The sequence below is a fragment of the Camarhynchus parvulus genome, chromosome 1A, assembly GCF_901933205.1.
Source record: "Camarhynchus parvulus chromosome 1A, STF_HiC, whole genome shotgun sequence".
Classification (NCBI taxonomy): domain Eukaryota; kingdom Metazoa; phylum Chordata; class Aves; order Passeriformes; family Thraupidae; genus Camarhynchus; species Camarhynchus parvulus.
The window spans coordinates 4525322-4541485 of NC_044586.1; the positions used below are offsets into that span (position 1 = coordinate 4525322).

Here is a 16164-nt window from a genome sequence, read left to right on the forward strand (position 1 = left end):
ACACTAGAAGAAGGAAGGACTTGATGCTGTGATGATGACAGAACAGTAACAGTTGAGGCACATTCATAAAAACTGAACAGGGAATTGTTGGAGTAGCAGTATTTTCCACTTGGGAATAAAATGTGATACGCAGTCTAAGTGAGAAGTAACTTTCTGTGAAGGAAATTTGACACAGAGAGAAGGGGCAAAGCAAGAGGACAAAAAGAGGGCAACATCAAGGATGTTCATAACAAGAGGCAAACTTCCACTTTAGTCAGCGACTCTGCCTCACTACAAGCAAGATTAAATAAAACATTTGCAAAGAAAATGGCAAGAGCCCCTGTGATGAAGAGATGCTCAACCCTGGATGACACATTAGCAAAACACTGCCAGGGGAAACTCAGCACTGGTGTGGGGATGGATGAAGTAGGCTTACAGGTTCTCCATGACAGAGAGTGCTCCTTGCTTTAAGGAGGTGCAATGAGACTCTCTCTCCATCTTAGCACTCTTACTCCATGAGCCACCTCTTAGCCTTTCAACTTTACTTGCCATCTCCTGTGACTTGAAGCCATGTCCCTTCAAGGGTATCCAACACTGATGGTCACCCAGGCATCACCCCCCTCCCACCTTGCCTTCTTGCAGAAAACAGGATCTTACCCCGAGGGTCTATACAAGTCCTGGGGTGGCCCCCCCATGCCACCTCCACTGCCTCTCTGATCCATCAGCAAGGCCTGAAAGTGACCCACGTTCTCCTCTCGGCAGCGGTACAGGGGACCCTCCTGAGAGAGACCATTGGCCTGGCCGGAGGCTGGATGGTGAGACAGGTGAGCATTCATGGGTGATCCATAGGTCCTGGGCTGGAAGTGGCTGGCAGGATGCCGGGATCCATAAGGAGAGCCAGTCTGTAGCATCACCCCATGGGGAGGGAAAGCCGACGGGCCGAATCCCATCCCCGCACCCAGGTGTGGCGGAGGGGCTCCGTAGAGGAACTCCCCCGCTGCCACTGAGCTCTGCCTCTTAGTGGCTGCATTGTGGTTGTCCAAATCAAGAAACTCTTTGGGACTCTCCGCTCTTTCCTGGGACTCCTCGGACTTCTCATCTTCAGGCCCCAGCTCCTGCCCGTTGCTCGGAGAAACCTCTTTGGCACTGGCTGCGTCCACGCGGTTGGGAGAGGCCATGGCGGCGCCCAGCGCCTCGCAGCCCTGCAGGCCCCGCTCCGGGAAAGGGGGCCTGCCCAGGGACGGGGGGACACTGGGGTGCCCGCTGGGGCTGGCCTGGGCGTGGAGAGGTCTCTGCCAGTCCGAGTAGCCCTGCGGGCAGCCGTAGTAGGGCGGTCGCTGGTAGTGGTGGTAGGAGGGCTGGGGCTGCGGCTGGTACGGATACGGCATTCCCTGGGGCGGCCGGTACCGCGGGAAGACACCGGGGTGGGCACCGCTCGGCTGGAAACCCCGCGGGGGAAAATGCTGGGGGTGGGAGGCAGGAGGAGGTGGCTTCCCCCCCATGACGGGGCTGAACCCCTGCAGGCCTGGGTTGATGTGGTACCGCCCAGCTGAATTCGGGTATTCCAGGCCGGACATGTAGAGAGGATGAAACTGGTTGGGGGCGGCCCCCATGGAGGTGGTGTCCATGCCAGGGAGGCCGGTGCCCTGTCCCATGCAAGGCACGGCTGCTTCGGGCAGAGCCTTTCCCCCACTGCACAGGGGCTTCTCCAGCAGGTTGGCAGCCGGCCCCTTCCCCTCGGGGCCAGCTGCCGGCCCCTCGCCCGCCGCCCCGTTCTGAGGCAGGGCACCCCCTCTTTCGGAGGCGGGCCCCAGGTCCCTCACGCAGCCCGGGTCGCTGGCGTAGCCGCTCTCTGCTGACCACGCGCCTTTGCCCTGCCCTGCCTTCAGGTCGCCCTTCCCAGGGGGGCCATCCCCCTCCCCATCCGGGGGCACGGCGCGCCTGGTGCACTCCATGGGCAGCGGGGGCTTGGGATGAGGTAGGAGTTTGGCGTAGGCCCCGTCGGGAATGCTGATGCACTGAGCCTTCTCGTCCATGCCTGCCAGCGCATCCACTGAAAGAGAGGGAAGGAAGTCAAACACGTCTCATTTTTGCAAATCTGGGCGATCTTTAAGAGCTGCTTTTTTTAAAAGTGCTCTTTTAAAAACTGCTCATGAGGTTGCATCTCTCTCTGAAAGATGGCACAGGTAGACACTGCAGTTTGTGAGCCACTGCTAAGTCACAGCCCCTCTGGAATTACATGGCACACGTGTTTGCTCTGACACAGAGGTGTGCAGAGGCTGCCCAAAGGAGAGGCAGACTTGGGGTCCACATGACAGCAACATAAGGTGTTGGTGTACTGGCAGCTTGATTTCAGGCTGTCTTATCCCTTCCACTCATGGAATTATAAAATAGTTTGGGTTGGAAGGGACCTTAAAGATCATGTAGTTCCAACCCCCTGCCATGGAGAGGGACACCTTCCACTAGACCAGATTGTTCAAAGTCCCCTCCATCCTGGTCTTGAACACTTCCAGGGATGGGGGATCCACAGCTCCTCTGGGCAATCTGTGTCAGTGCCTCACCACCCTCACAGTAAAGAATTTCTTCTTAACATCAAATTTAGGCCCACCCTCGACAAACCCTGTTTGCATCCAGCTTGGGCAGAAGCACCACCATGCCCTGAGGTACTGCAGAGCTGATCACAACCATATTTTAACCGACTGTGGTTTGGAGATGAGACTGCTCTGTCCTGCAATCACTCAATGTTCTCCCCGTCTCTGTTCTATATCCAGCAAGCTAAGTTATGATGATAACTTTTAAGCAATGCCACACAAGGAAAGAGTTTCCTCTTAGTGCAAGGCACACAAGGGATTGATAAAAGATACAAGGGTTTTGATCTCTAGTTTACCAGCTAGAATTAATGAAAAAAATTTTTTTTGATCTCCGAATTTTTTTGATCTCTACATTAGGTTTTATTTTTAAGGTTCTTTCTTTTTTATTATCTCTAGTTTACCGGATAGAACAAATGAAATTCAACCAGAAAGAAACCGGTAAGGGCATGCATGACATGTTGCCATCCCACCTGAACTGATACAGCTGCTCAGGGGCTTTTGGGCAGCCCTGGCGCGTGAAGATTTTAAGATGTTGAGAGCTCATAAGGCAGATGTGCATTTCAGAGGAGAAGCTATACTTACACACACTCAAAGGAGTATATTTAAGGCATTTATTCACATAACATCTCCTCTCCTTACCTAACTCTCTGCAGATCCAATTTTAATATTAACTCCAGGTGAGCTCTAGAAGCATTACAGACTATGCTTTGCATTTGCACCTCGTGGCACACTGATAACTTGCAGGTAAAGCTGGGACAGAGGGGACCCCTGGCAGGTCACAGTGCAACAAAACTGTCCTAGAAAAATCTAAGCAATGCCCTGAGTAGAAAATGTATTCCAATTTAGATTAAAAAAAAATAAAACTATGCATAAAAACTCTGTCCCCCCCCAAATATTTAATCAAGATTTGAATTATTTTCTGAGCGGTGGAGGCAACAGATGCAGGCAGGGAAGGTCAAGTGCTACCAGTGGGCACTCAGGGCGTTACCTTGGCTGCTGTCCATGTCCATGGTCTGCCCGGTTGGATCCTGTGAGCTCCCATTCCCCATGGGTTTTGGGGGCTGGCTGCTGGCAGAGGCAGCATGGGCCAGCTGGGGGAAGGGCCCGGGGAGGTGCGGCGGGGGCGGCTGGCGGGGGTGGTAAGGCACACCCGGCGGGCACACACGGGATGACAGCTGCTGCATGGCGATCATCTCCGGGCTGTCCAGCATGGAGTCCCCGCCCTGGCACCCTCTCTGAACCTGGGGTGGGCCCCCAAAGAGAGCGGCCGGCGGCTGCGGCATCCTCTGGCCGGCGCCTTTGCCGGGCGGTCGGATGTACCCTGAGGGAGGCACCCCGTGAGGTAGGAAATTTGATTGCTCGCTCCACTGGCTTGGCGGCAGTGGCGGCCTCATGGCCCGAGGGTCCATCATATGACCCAGGACCCGGGGCTGCAGTGAGGGCCCTGGCCCCATGGGCGCCTTCTCCTCCGGCCCCACAGCCGCCTGGCCGGCGTGGCTGCCGTTCCACAGGGCCGGATGCGCGCGGTTCAGGTACTTGTAGGGCCGGTACATGTGTCCCGGGGGCAGCTCCGAGCCCTCCGGCGCCTTCCCCGGGGGCCCGTTGTGCCGTGGCGGGAGGAAGCCCTGCTGGAACTGGGCCGGTGGGTAGACACCATCGGGCGGGCGGCCCAGCTGCAGGGAGCCCAGGCGGGGGCCCAGCCCGGCCACGTGGGCCGGCGCCGCACACGCCTGCTTCTCCGGAGTGCCCAGGCGGTGCCCGCGATGCTCGCTCAGTCCCACGGCCGGCTGCGGAGAGAGAGGGGGGTCTCAGTGACAGCCCCACGGGCTAAAAATAGACTTCTACTCCCCTACTTTCTTCCCCATTGCACTGTTCATATCATGATCTATCCTACAATTTGCAACATGACATATGGCCTCAGACCCCTACATTACAAAATTTTTCACGTACCTACTATTCTTCCTAATCGCCATACTCATCCTAATCATCGCCAACAGCCTATTTGTACTATTCATTGGCTGAGAAGGAGTTGGAATCATGTCCTTCCTACTAATCAGCTGATGACACTGACAGGCAGAAGCCAATACTACCACCCTTCAAGCCATACTTTACAACCGAATTGGGGACATCGGATTTATCCTCTGCATAGCATGACTGGCCTCCACCACAAACACCTGAGAAATCCAACAACTTCCCACTCCTTCCCAAACTCCTACACTACCCCTATTAGGCCTCATTTTAGCCATGAGGCCTGGGGCGCTGCAGCCCACGCAGGAGGGGCTCACCTGCATGGCAAAGTGCTGGTGCTGCTGCACTGGGTCTCCGGGATGGGGCTCGGGCACTCGCGGAGAGCCGTACAGTTTGGTGGGATCGGACCCACGCAAAGGGCCGAAGGTTCCTGGCACCGCTGGTCTCTGAGGGATGGGGAGAAATAAAACAATTTGTGAAGTGCATAAAAGCAGCAGAAATACTGCAGGTGAGGGGAAGCCAAGGCTGGAGTAACTGCACAAATAAGCAGCTGGACTGTTTTGGAGGTACTGTGGAAAAGCTGCACACACTCTTCTATGAGGTGACACAACCTTATCAAAGCCACTCTGTCACACCTCAGCCACTCACTGTCGCTATGATATTTTCTGAAAAATCCCTTTGCCAGGATTTTTTCTCCTGAGAAGCTGAGAGGCCTCAGAAATGAAATGTAAACAATAATTATGTGCTGTTGTGGAATGCAACAGGTGCATCTTTGCTTAGTCTTATGTGGTTGTTTTTAATTAATGACCAATCACAGTCCACCTGTCTCAGACTCTCTGGTCAGTCACAAGATTTTATTATCGTTCATTTTTTCCTTTCCTTGCTGGCCTTCTGATGAAATCCTTTCTTCTATTCTTTTAGTATAGTTTTAATATATCATTTTATTTTAATATAATACATATCATAAAATAGTAAATCAGCCTTCTGAAACATGGAGTAAAGATTCTCATCTCTTCCCTCGTCCTGGGACCCCTGCAAACACCACCATGACTCAGCCCTGAACTTAAGGCTGCAATACACTCACTTGCCACCCAAATACTGGGGGGCAAGAAAGAAGGCTGGAGGGGGCAGTGCTTTGCTTCAAGAAGAGGAATGGACCACAAGAGTATGGAAGTAAGAAGACAACCGGGAGTGTGCTGGATTTCTGTCAAAATACTCAATGCCTCCAGCTCTCCTACTGCCTCCCACCATCTGCAGCACAAGAATCACTCTAAAAATTTTGTTTGATCTCTAGCTAAAAGGGCAAGAGATAGCCTAGATCTCAGGAGAACAGCAGATACATCACACCGCAAGCAATCACTCGTTAAAATGGAAAAGGCAGTGAAGGATGGGTGAGGAACTGCCCAGAAGTGAGGCAGAACAGAGGTGGCATTCAGAGAAGAAACGCTGGGCTAAAGATAGGTCACTGCTGCAGTCCAGGGTGGCCTTTGTTTGATTCAGTTTACTGCTTTTATAAATACTCAAAGCACAAAATGCAGTAGTACACAGATGGCACAAAGTTACCAGGCATCTGTAAACAATTGAGACAAAAGAAGACCAGATTGTTCAGCTTCATAAACTGGAGGGTAAGGGAAGAAATGTTACAGCCTTCCATGCACACTGGGGCTACTCTCCAAGGAGAGAAGGGGGCAATCAGTTTGTGCAACCTACACTGGGACATGCCAGTCATGAGAAACATTAGGAGATCGCCCCCACCTAATGTGGCAAAACTTAAATTTCACCAGTTTAAATCTAAGGGCTGAAAAGGTTTCACTTGGAGGAACCATAGCTCTGACCCTTTATCTCTGGGAAAAGGTTCCTGACAGGCACTAAGGATTTCATGGTAGGAAGTTTCATTCCCCTTTCCCTCCCTCCCTCCCTTGTCCTGATGGGCAGAGGACAGCAGGAACTGCTCCTTACCATCTGTCCAGGATGTGGCACAGGGCTGGGCATGCCGCCGTACTGCAGGGAGCGGGGGAAGCCTCGCCCGTTGGAAGGGCCCACTTCTCGAGCAGCCTGCATGGGGTTGCCACTTGGGTCATCCACAGAGGACGAGGAGAAGGAGGAGGAGGAGGAAGAGGAGGAAGAAGCGGGAGCCCTGGAAGCAGCTCGATATGGTGGAGGTTTTCCTCCGTTTTCCAGGCGTTGCTGTCTCTTGCCAGGCCCATCTGGGTCTCGTGATCGAGTCCAGACGCTGCCTGTGCTGGAGCGGCCGGTCCGCCGGCTCCTCTTCTCTCGTCTCCCGTCCTCTCTGATCCAAAACTCCTCATCTGTGTCTCCATCTTCCCCAGGGAAGTGCTTCATCATTGCTCGGTGGAAACACCTCTCCAAGTTGTAAGCCATCTTTGTATACTCTGCAGTCAAAAACCCCCAAGAACGTCAGAGCCTCGTAGAGAGAAGCAATTAAGCAATTGTGCAACATCAGATAAATCATCTCTCCTCTGCCAAGTTTCTCCAAGGAAGACTTTTGTTTCTAACCAGTTGGCTTTGGTTCCTGAACTCCATAAGCAACACAGCATCAGTTCTGCTCAGTAACCCCAGCAGAGGACAGGCACACAGGCATGACAAAGTACCACTGGCAGCAGGGCCTGCAGAGCCAGCATTAACTCAGTGTTCCAGCCTAGTGCCAAGAATTGCATTAGGGGAGCACCACCTCTGCTCACAGAGATGTGTGACCTGCACAGTTAGCCAGCAGGAGTGCTGAGAGAAGAAATGTGAACTTCCAGCAATGCTATTTGATTACTTTCAGAGGCTTTTCTTGGACTCGTTCAGGTCTCTGCTGTGGGCCACAAGACAGAGGAAAATCAGCAAACACATTTATCTGTGTAGTTTCCAAAGCACTTGTTGACCCTGACATGAAAGCTATTGCCAACACCAGTGTCCCCACTGCACCATTTTTACTGGACAGTTCTGCTGAGATGTGCTTTTACTTTTTGTTGAGTGGATAGGAAGGAAAAGACATGTGAGAGGTGCTGGTAACAAGGCCTTGAAGCAAGTGACTTTCCAGTTGTTTCCACTAAACTAACCCTGAAGTTCCTTGAGGAACAGAGCTCTCCCCATTGGCAGTGCAGGTATGCTTTTACTAGCAGCCAACAGCAACAGCTGATTTGTTCTTAACGTTGCTCTCCCTTTCTCACCAGGTGTTGCTGGTGAGACAGTCTGCAGTGATGACCCACCATATGGGAACAGATTTCTTGTCTAAGCAACACATAGAATTTTAATTGGTATGGCAATTAAACCCAGGATTTCCCATTTGTAGGCTCACGTAGTTCCTTCAATAGCCAAGGAACTAAAAACTACATTTTCCATCCAGAGGACAGGCATGGTTCACTCCTCACTTTCCTGTGGTACTCAACAAACACTGGCAGCTAACCAGACTGCAATGCTTTTCAAAGTCTGTATTAGTTACTATGAGGAAAAGGGGCACACATAAATATATGAAGGAATGAGCTCAGAAAGAAACAGGCTCTCCTCTCTTTGTGTGCTCTGCCTTCACCATCTACCAACATGGCAGTCCTTTGTGTGCCATGCCCCAATTCAGCCTGACCAAACTGCTAAGCCCAGTGCAGGTTACCCTTTCATCTGGTCTCCCAAAAACATTCTGAAAGAATCACAAATCAAGTACTGGTGAGGTGGAAGAGGGCACTGCTTGCTTTGGCTGAGCACTGCAAATAGACAAATTTAGTATCTTACAGCTCTTACCACTGCCTTCGCCGTTGTACTTAAGACAGTTCCTGAACATGGTCTTCATATCACCCACAAATTCATCCTTGGTGCAGTACTGACCTCCATTCAACTTCTTCTCCATGCTGGAGATATCCATGGGGGCCTGGAATACAACCAAACTTCCCTTCAGTTACAGAAAGCACAGTGGGGCTTACAAAGTTAGAGCTCAGAGAGCGTGTGGGCAGCAGAGGATGCTCTCCAGAGAGGCAGCCATCCATCTTTGGTTTTCTTGACTTGTAAGTTTAGAAGGGACTGCCAGAATCATGGAGGTGGACTGTGAGAGTAATACAGCCCATCAAACTTCAAAACACTTCCAAAGAAGTGCATCCCAGTCAACAAAGGGCATCAGTCAAGATGGGTGTGCCACTTTCCATACCTTAATGATCTGGTAGTAGTTGGGAGCATACGATTCATCAACGGGCTCCAAGAAGGGCCAAGAGTCCTTGTGAGCCTTCACCACATCTAGAACTGGCAGTAGCAAGAGAAAGGTGAATGGTTACACTCACACACACACAGAGAAGTATTTCACTTTGAGAAAGCTGGGGTGGGACTAACCTTTGTACATGGCTGTGAACTCATCATCCAGTTCAAAGCTGTAATGGGAAGCACCACAGTGAATATGCAAAATGAGGATAGATAAGACATGCTCTGTACTTCATCTTCTCCTCCACCCATGCAGCGCCATAATGCTGGCCAGCAGGCCTCCTCACAAACACTCCTCTCATATGGACCAAACCCAGATGTTTCTCAGCTTACTCCTCTCACTGTTCTCCATCCTCACTTCTCCCTCTGCATTCCTGTGAATGATCACACTCCTCTCCTTGCCATACTTTGCTTCAATACACTTGTGTGCTGCAGTGCCCCATTGTGTACTCACATGTCCTTGGTCCTTCGCTCTTCCCTGCCAGGGGAACTGGGATCCAAATGGGAAAGCTCAGGGGGCAGCTCCTTCCCCTGCGCCAGCAGCCATGCCCGCTCTTCACGAAGTTTCCTCCTCCTGGCCCGTTCTGCAGTGGGAAGAGATGAAAAACCAATCAGCACTCTTTGCCCACATTTTGCAGGGAAACAGAAGGTGCTCCTGCAGCTCTCAAGAGCTCCAGTGAGATGGTCTTGTTCTTTCAGCAAAAGCAGTAACAGCACAGGAGCAGGTGAGGTGAGAATACAGTGCACCATCAACACACCTCCTTATCCTTCCTTGGTTACAATCATCAATTTTGGAACACCACTGTGACACAGATGCTGCCTCAGGCAACTTCCAGAAGTGGTGTGGTACAAAGAGGGAAGTTCAACACCCAGCCCTAGGCACAGCTCAGCACTATGGAAAGAGCTGCCTCGTTGCTATCTTCCTTCAGCGGCGTCACCTCAGGCAGGTGAACTTGAGGCAGCTGCCTTTGCACGGAATGGGATGAAGAGCAGTGCTGAGGGAGGGGAGCTCTACCAGCTGAGTGGCAATGAGTAACTGGGGTCATTTTTATCCTCCATGGCTGGCTTTGGGAAGATTGCTCAGGTAGGTCTTCATGGCCAGCAGCCAGAGTGAGCAAGTTGCCACACACGAGGGCCACTGGGACAGCTTTTGTTTAAAGAAGTGAGACACAGGAAGAAGCAATGCTGGTAATATAACCTGTGGTTTGCAACCAGACAGCTGGCCAACAGATTGCTTCATAATAGAAAGTTTATGGGCTCTTATGAACCTCATTTCCTTTTTCTTATAGGAAATCTGAATTCATTTGACTTGTGAAACACCTGCAGTTGGACCAACCTTCTGTAGGAGCAGAATTCTGTGGAAGTAATGTTCAGGGAGAGATGTCACAGGAACAGGCCATGTCAGGGAACACCCAGAGTGAAAGAAAGATGAGGGAGGACTTGGCTAACACCCTCTAGGAGAGGCTCTGCCTTTGGAAAATGCCAACTACTGAAGAGATATCAGCTCTGGTGGAGCTGGTTAAGCTTATTAAAGTCCTACTCTGTCAGTTGAAAATAAATTTGGGATGGAAGTTGAGAGCACAAGAAAAGTAGGAACAGCTACAAGGTGAGTGTTTGTAGGGACATTCATTGGCAGATATGTCAAAGACTGGTAAAGGAAAGCTTGAATTTCTTGTTAGAAGACTCAGGGTAGCACGGAAGTTGGGATTATAGGATTTGCATCTACGGTGTCCCACAGAATCTAAGAGAGTTGCATGACCAGATGTCCAACACCCCATTTCAGGTAACAGAGAATATCTGAGTCTGTCCAAGCACTGTTCAGAATTCATGCTTCATTCATATAATTTGCAATCCTTAGATGGCATTGCAATGGATGCCTAAGTGAGAAAGCTGAGGAGAGCATGAAGTGATTATTTTGGTAGCAAATGGAAAATCTCATGACAACAGCAGCCGAGAGGTAAAGATGGTGCAGATTTTAGAAATCCACCAATGTCTATCAAGGATCTGACCCGGCAAACTGAGAGGAATCGAGGAGTGCTACTCTGGTACCAGATCTCAGCTAGGATTAATAGCAGGAGCCTCTACCACAGCTAGTGATTAACACTGTGTGTTCAAGATCACTGGCAGAGCTCATTCTCTTACTGTTGGCCCAGGTCAAGTCCTACCCAGAAGCTTTCAAAACCTAAATAATGCCCCAAAAAGTACCGCAACCAGCTAGAAACTCATATATGTGAGAGATTATGTTGAAGCAGCACCTGGAAAGAGAACTGGGAAACACTAGCCTGCTGTTGTGGTAGAAATCTAGAAAGCTTCCCTAACTTATAAATTCAGGAGAGTACAGATGGGCCCAGCAGGAAACTTGCTACCTGGGGGCTGTGTTGGAGTTGGGGGAAGTGTAATCTTGGGCTGGAAACAGGAATGTGATGTTAAAACAGGAATACCATCCAAAACTGAGAAGAAGGTGAAATTCATCACAGAGAAGATATTTTTCATATCTCCCCTCTACAGAAGGCCATATAAAATTAATATTACATTCCAAACAGACTGAAAATTAAAAGAAAATCTCTGTTAGCCTAAAATTTCTGTTGTTGGATGTCCAGTGTTAACAAGTCTGAACCAAGTAAAACAAATGACATAACTTTCAAATCATTTCCCCTCCATCATAAGAACTGCCATGACAGTAAATGCCAGTGGTGGGAGTGCTTGGCACTAAGAAAAGTTCATTAAGAAAAGTTCATTAAGTTTTACCTGGAGAGCTGCTGGTTCTATGGACAAAAAATACTGCAGTGATTGAACTGAACAAGTCAAAATAGCCTTTGCAAACAGCTTTTGCATCAGCTTAAAAGAAGACTTCTCCTGACTAAGTCTAAATGGACTAGAAGAGAGTTTAAACTAAGTGAAAGAAACTGCACAAAACAAAATTAAAGCACCTGTGCCAATAAAAGCAAGAATGTATGCTAACTTGGCTTAAAAAAGGCTCAACCTCACACCAGTTTCTTTGCATGACTGATGCCTTTGAATCCAGTGATGTAATGATTGCATTTACTCAGAAAAGGAAGTGGCTTATACCAAACCAAAACCATTTTACAGGAACATTTATCTTTGCAGCTCTTGTGGAACTACAAGACTAATTTTGTCTATAAAGATGAAGCATTAAACCACAGAGAATATGCAATTTGCCAAGGGAAACGGATATCTGTGACAGATATGGGAGCTGGATGAGTCTAGATTTAAAACACCTGATTAGCTAGGACTAGCAACCAGGAATACACAAAGGCCAAGGAAGTAATTGGTTTTTCTAATGGTTAGAAAGGTAAGCAGGTAAAAGAAGCTATTCTTAGGTAACATCTGAACTCCTACCAAACATCTGGTACCAAACTGTTTCATTTTGGAAAGTTTACAAGGGTAGCATGAATTTAATATTTTTTTTCCTTTTCTGATTCCTTATCCACTTTGGGACTCATGTTACTGATACTGCTCCACATTGCCACAGCTTTCTGAGGACGTTCAGCTTTTCCATGGAACTACAACAGCCCAGCCAGTCACTGTGGCTAAAGCAGCAGCTAAAGGAATCCCCCATAAGGGAGGCCAACAGAGAGAAGGTGGTCAGAAATGAGCTTGCTCTGACACCCACACCTACATGTACTGCCTGCTCTCTGTGCCTTGATCTGCTGTATTCAACACAACATGGTTGTTTGCTCCAGAACAGCTTAAATCAACATTTAATTCATTAACCACAAAATTTTTAAACCAACAGCTGAAATTGCCACCTCTGGCGCTCTATGCAGCCTGGTCCCTTCATCTTTAGTTCTCCAATTGGTAAGGCCAGGAGTAATATAAAAATACTACTCTTGCTACTCCCATGTTATCCCATTCCCTTTCACCTCAAAGGGAATTCTTCTTTCATCATGCATTGGGCCAAAACAACCAAATGCTATCCCAGTGAGAGCTAAGCAAGCTAATCCTGCACACAGGGAAATCACGAGGAGGCAAGTGGGGAGAACTGAGAAACAACATGAATAGCGGGAGAAAAAAATTTGACAGCTGGGACAAGGAAGAAAATTAGCACAATTTGAAGAAGACAACACAGTCTAAAGGTGCCCTAGAGAACAGCCACCAACACTGAGAGGACAGACAAAGGAAAAGAAACTACAGTCAGACCAATTTATCAGAGGTAAGCACAAGAAAAGATTCTCATTAGCAAGTCTGGCAGGGGAGGAATGCAAATGGCAGACTTTAATTCAAGATCTCAGTCGTGAGTTTGAAAGCTTCCACTCCTGTTCCATGTTACCTTCCACTGCTTTGACCTTCTCCTCCATCTCCCTCTTCCTCTCCTCCTTTAGCAGCTGTTCCTGCTCCCTCTTCTGCACTGCTAAAAGGATCTGGCGCTCCTCCTCTTCCTCTCTGCGCCTCTGCTTCTCCATTGAGCTCAGCACATTTGGGTTTACCTGTAAGAGAATGATGCACCAAAAATTGTAACTCAGTGGCTCGTTGAAAGCTGAGCAGAGGCAGGTTTACTTGGAGGAGGTATTAAAGCACACCTACAAAGCACGACTGGGAGGAAAAAAAAAGGATTTGAATGTACGATTTCCTAGATGAAAAGCAACATGGAAAGGGAAGTTATTTGCCAAGCAATGAAATCCTACTGACACAAGGACAATGGAAGGAGAAGCGATGGGTTAGACAAGCTGCCATTCTGTCAGGGATGCACCGTGCGCATTTCTCTTCCCTTCTGGGCAAAGGATTCAGGCTGTTGACACCCTTACACAACACCTCTACCTCTTCCAGCTAGCAGAGCTCCCCGACTGTAAGTGTGAGAAGGACTACTTTGCCAAACCTGTCTCTGCTGCAAAACACAGAATACTTCAATAGGAAAAGCGTCTGGTACAACCCTGCGTCAAGGTATCATTAGGAATGTTTTCCTTTCCTGTTCAAAATTTCTGTGTGCTAATCTCCCCTGAACTGGCTCTCATTTGTTTGTTTGGACAGTTTTCCTGCTGGGTCCCAAAACCAGTTCTCTCATTCAAGGACACCTGGCTCTTTATTGCCCCACTTTCTCACCTCCCCACTGCCAGCAGGCTGCAAGGCTGTGTTTGATCCTACTTAAGACTTCAGGCTTCCCAGACCGGGGACTGCCTGTTCCTATTTCTCCAGTAAAGTATAAGGTATGTATATGGAAGTGTGGAATTATCTTTATTACCTTAATTTAGTTCTAAGACAAATGTATCAGTCATCCACCAGCCACTCCTACCCCTGTGACCAAGATATGTGTACCTTATCAGCAGGGAATATCAAGCAGAAAAGAACAATGTACATACAGTTTGCTCCAACTTCACTTGCAGGGAATAACCAGCAACCACCACTTAGGCAGAAGGCATTTCCTGAGGATTAGCAATCAGCCGGGGTCCGTTGGCTGCTGCTCAGACCATCAACTTCTCCAGGCCCATTATTAATCCCCAGGGAAAAGAAAAAAAAATTCTGGCACCACGATTACTATTTTGTCCTTGTTTCATTGCCCAGGAATGGAACCTGGGGGTGTTTTGATGAACGCCTACAAATGTTGTCTGGTTTCACTGCACATTCATTCCCCCTCTGCCTCTCCTTCCCCTACACAGCCTTGTGCTGCCCGACAAACTCCCACTCCAGTTTTCTGTAGATGAGCACCATGCATCATCACCAGCAGAAACAATACATTAAGAGAATTATGTTTCAACCACCAACAGTCACAGAGAAGTGTCCAAGAGAGGGTCATGCGAATCTTGACTGACAAAATTAAGACCATATCCTGCATTTAGGGACAGACTGGACAATAAAACCCACCTACTCTGTGCTGATCCTTTAAGGTGAAACCCAGACCTTCATCTCACCATGGGGGAACTATTCTCTTCTTTTCCATTTGATATCTTTGTCAAAATGTTATCACTTTACTCATCTATCTCTTTCCTAGGGAAATCATTCTGTGAGTTCAGGTGCCTTGAGATTAGCCAGCTTCTCCTCACAATCAGTTTGAAGTTTGTTTCTCAACCCCTCATTCCATCCAATTATTCCTAGTTATGCTCTTCTGGCTGAATATAAATTCTCCTTCTCTTCAGTCACATTCCAGCCTTTACCTTATGGACTTCCTCAGCCATTTACTAACACTTCCACATTTCTGCAGTTAGATTAAATGTTTTCTTATAAAGCAATCCTTTCAGCTCCTTGGCATGATTATTCCAGTTGTCTCTCAGACCTTTCATCCCTATCAATATCCAAACACCAAGATGCCCAGGACTGTATTATGACAAGGACAACAGGTCAAGAACCTAGAGAATTGGGTTCTACATGTCCACTTTTGATTCTTTTTTTTCTCAAAAGCTCTGCCATCTGAATTGCTACTTGTGAGCTGCCAACAACTTCCTTTCAGACCTGATCCTGACCACTGCCAAACAGTTTTCCTCTGACTTTCTCGATAAATCTTTAAATTGCAATAGGAACCAAAAGAGCCAGGTAAAGAGAAAGAGACGAGCAGGAACCTGCCACCAAACTTAGTATGCAAAGATATTTTAATGAGGATGTGACCATCAGCCTTTACATTCTCAAACCAGTAGATGTAAGCCCGCCTGCACATAAACATTTCTTTGATTGCTGGTACACAGGTGAGACCTTCCCTTTCCCTGGATTAATACAGCTTCCACCATTCATACCCTAAGGAAACAGGAACACAACATCCGAGCTGCAGTGCTCACACCAGAACCTCTCCAAGCCTGCAGGGCACACTCAGCACCCTCAGCTTTAATGGCATGACACAGGATCCACAGCATGCTCCAGAGCAAGCCAACACAAATATGGCATCAACAAAGCACTTTTAAACAAAGGAGAGGGTGTCATCCTACCAGATCTAGAAAGCAAAGGGAAAAGCAGAAACCACAAACACAGTGTAGTGAGCCCCAAGGACTGCAGTAGACATCCACAATCGCACTTCCTGCAGCACTTGCAGGGCAGCAACAGTGCTGCATGGGCTCTTTGAGACAGTTCAGACACAGAAACAACCGATTTCCAGAGGCACCTCTGCCTGCTGTCCCACCTAAGTCCATTGTGGACGAGTGTGCTCAACTCAGGGTTAAAAAAATAGACAAACACGAACCAGTAAACTCCTAGTGGATTGGTGGAAGCACACACTTATTGGAATGACAAAAGCAAGAACCAAGCACAAGTTAAACTTCCTTCCTGACCACGGAGGAGGCAAAAGGAGGTGGCAAAAGGACAGGACACTTCTCCAGCTTCCTCCCTGCTCAGAGGATAAACACCACAGCGACCAAGGCATCACCGCCTCCTTCCCTCCGGCAGAGAGCACTCCAGGACACAACATCACTGCTGTCCCCTGCCCTGAGACTCTGAAAGAGCCAAACTCCTGCCTTTAGCTCTGCTCTCCAGACACTGGGTATCAGACTTCAGGGGC

At 48.7% G+C, this 16164-nt stretch overlaps 1 protein-coding gene across 2 annotated transcripts in view; it reads right to left on the reverse strand.

The window, feature by feature from the left end:
• Positions 1-16164, reverse strand: part of LOC115910068 (cat eye syndrome critical region protein 2) — a 93672-nt gene that overhangs the window by 1018 nt on the left and 76490 nt on the right. For both annotated transcript variants that reach the window (XM_030959888.1, XM_030959889.1), the window contains 9 exons: positions 13018-13174; positions 9181-9310; positions 8859-8896; positions 8680-8771; positions 8280-8406; positions 6498-6931; positions 4856-4984; positions 3559-4357; positions 637-2032 (listed from right to left, as the gene is read on the reverse strand). In XM_030959888.1, coding sequence (XP_030815748.1) covers positions 637-2032; positions 3559-4357; positions 4856-4984; positions 6498-6931; positions 8280-8406; positions 8680-8771; positions 8859-8896; positions 9181-9310; positions 13018-13174 — 3302 coding nt within the window. The remainder of the gene's footprint in view (positions 1-636; positions 2033-3558; positions 4358-4855; positions 4985-6497; positions 6932-8279; positions 8407-8679; positions 8772-8858; positions 8897-9180; positions 9311-13017; positions 13175-16164) is intronic.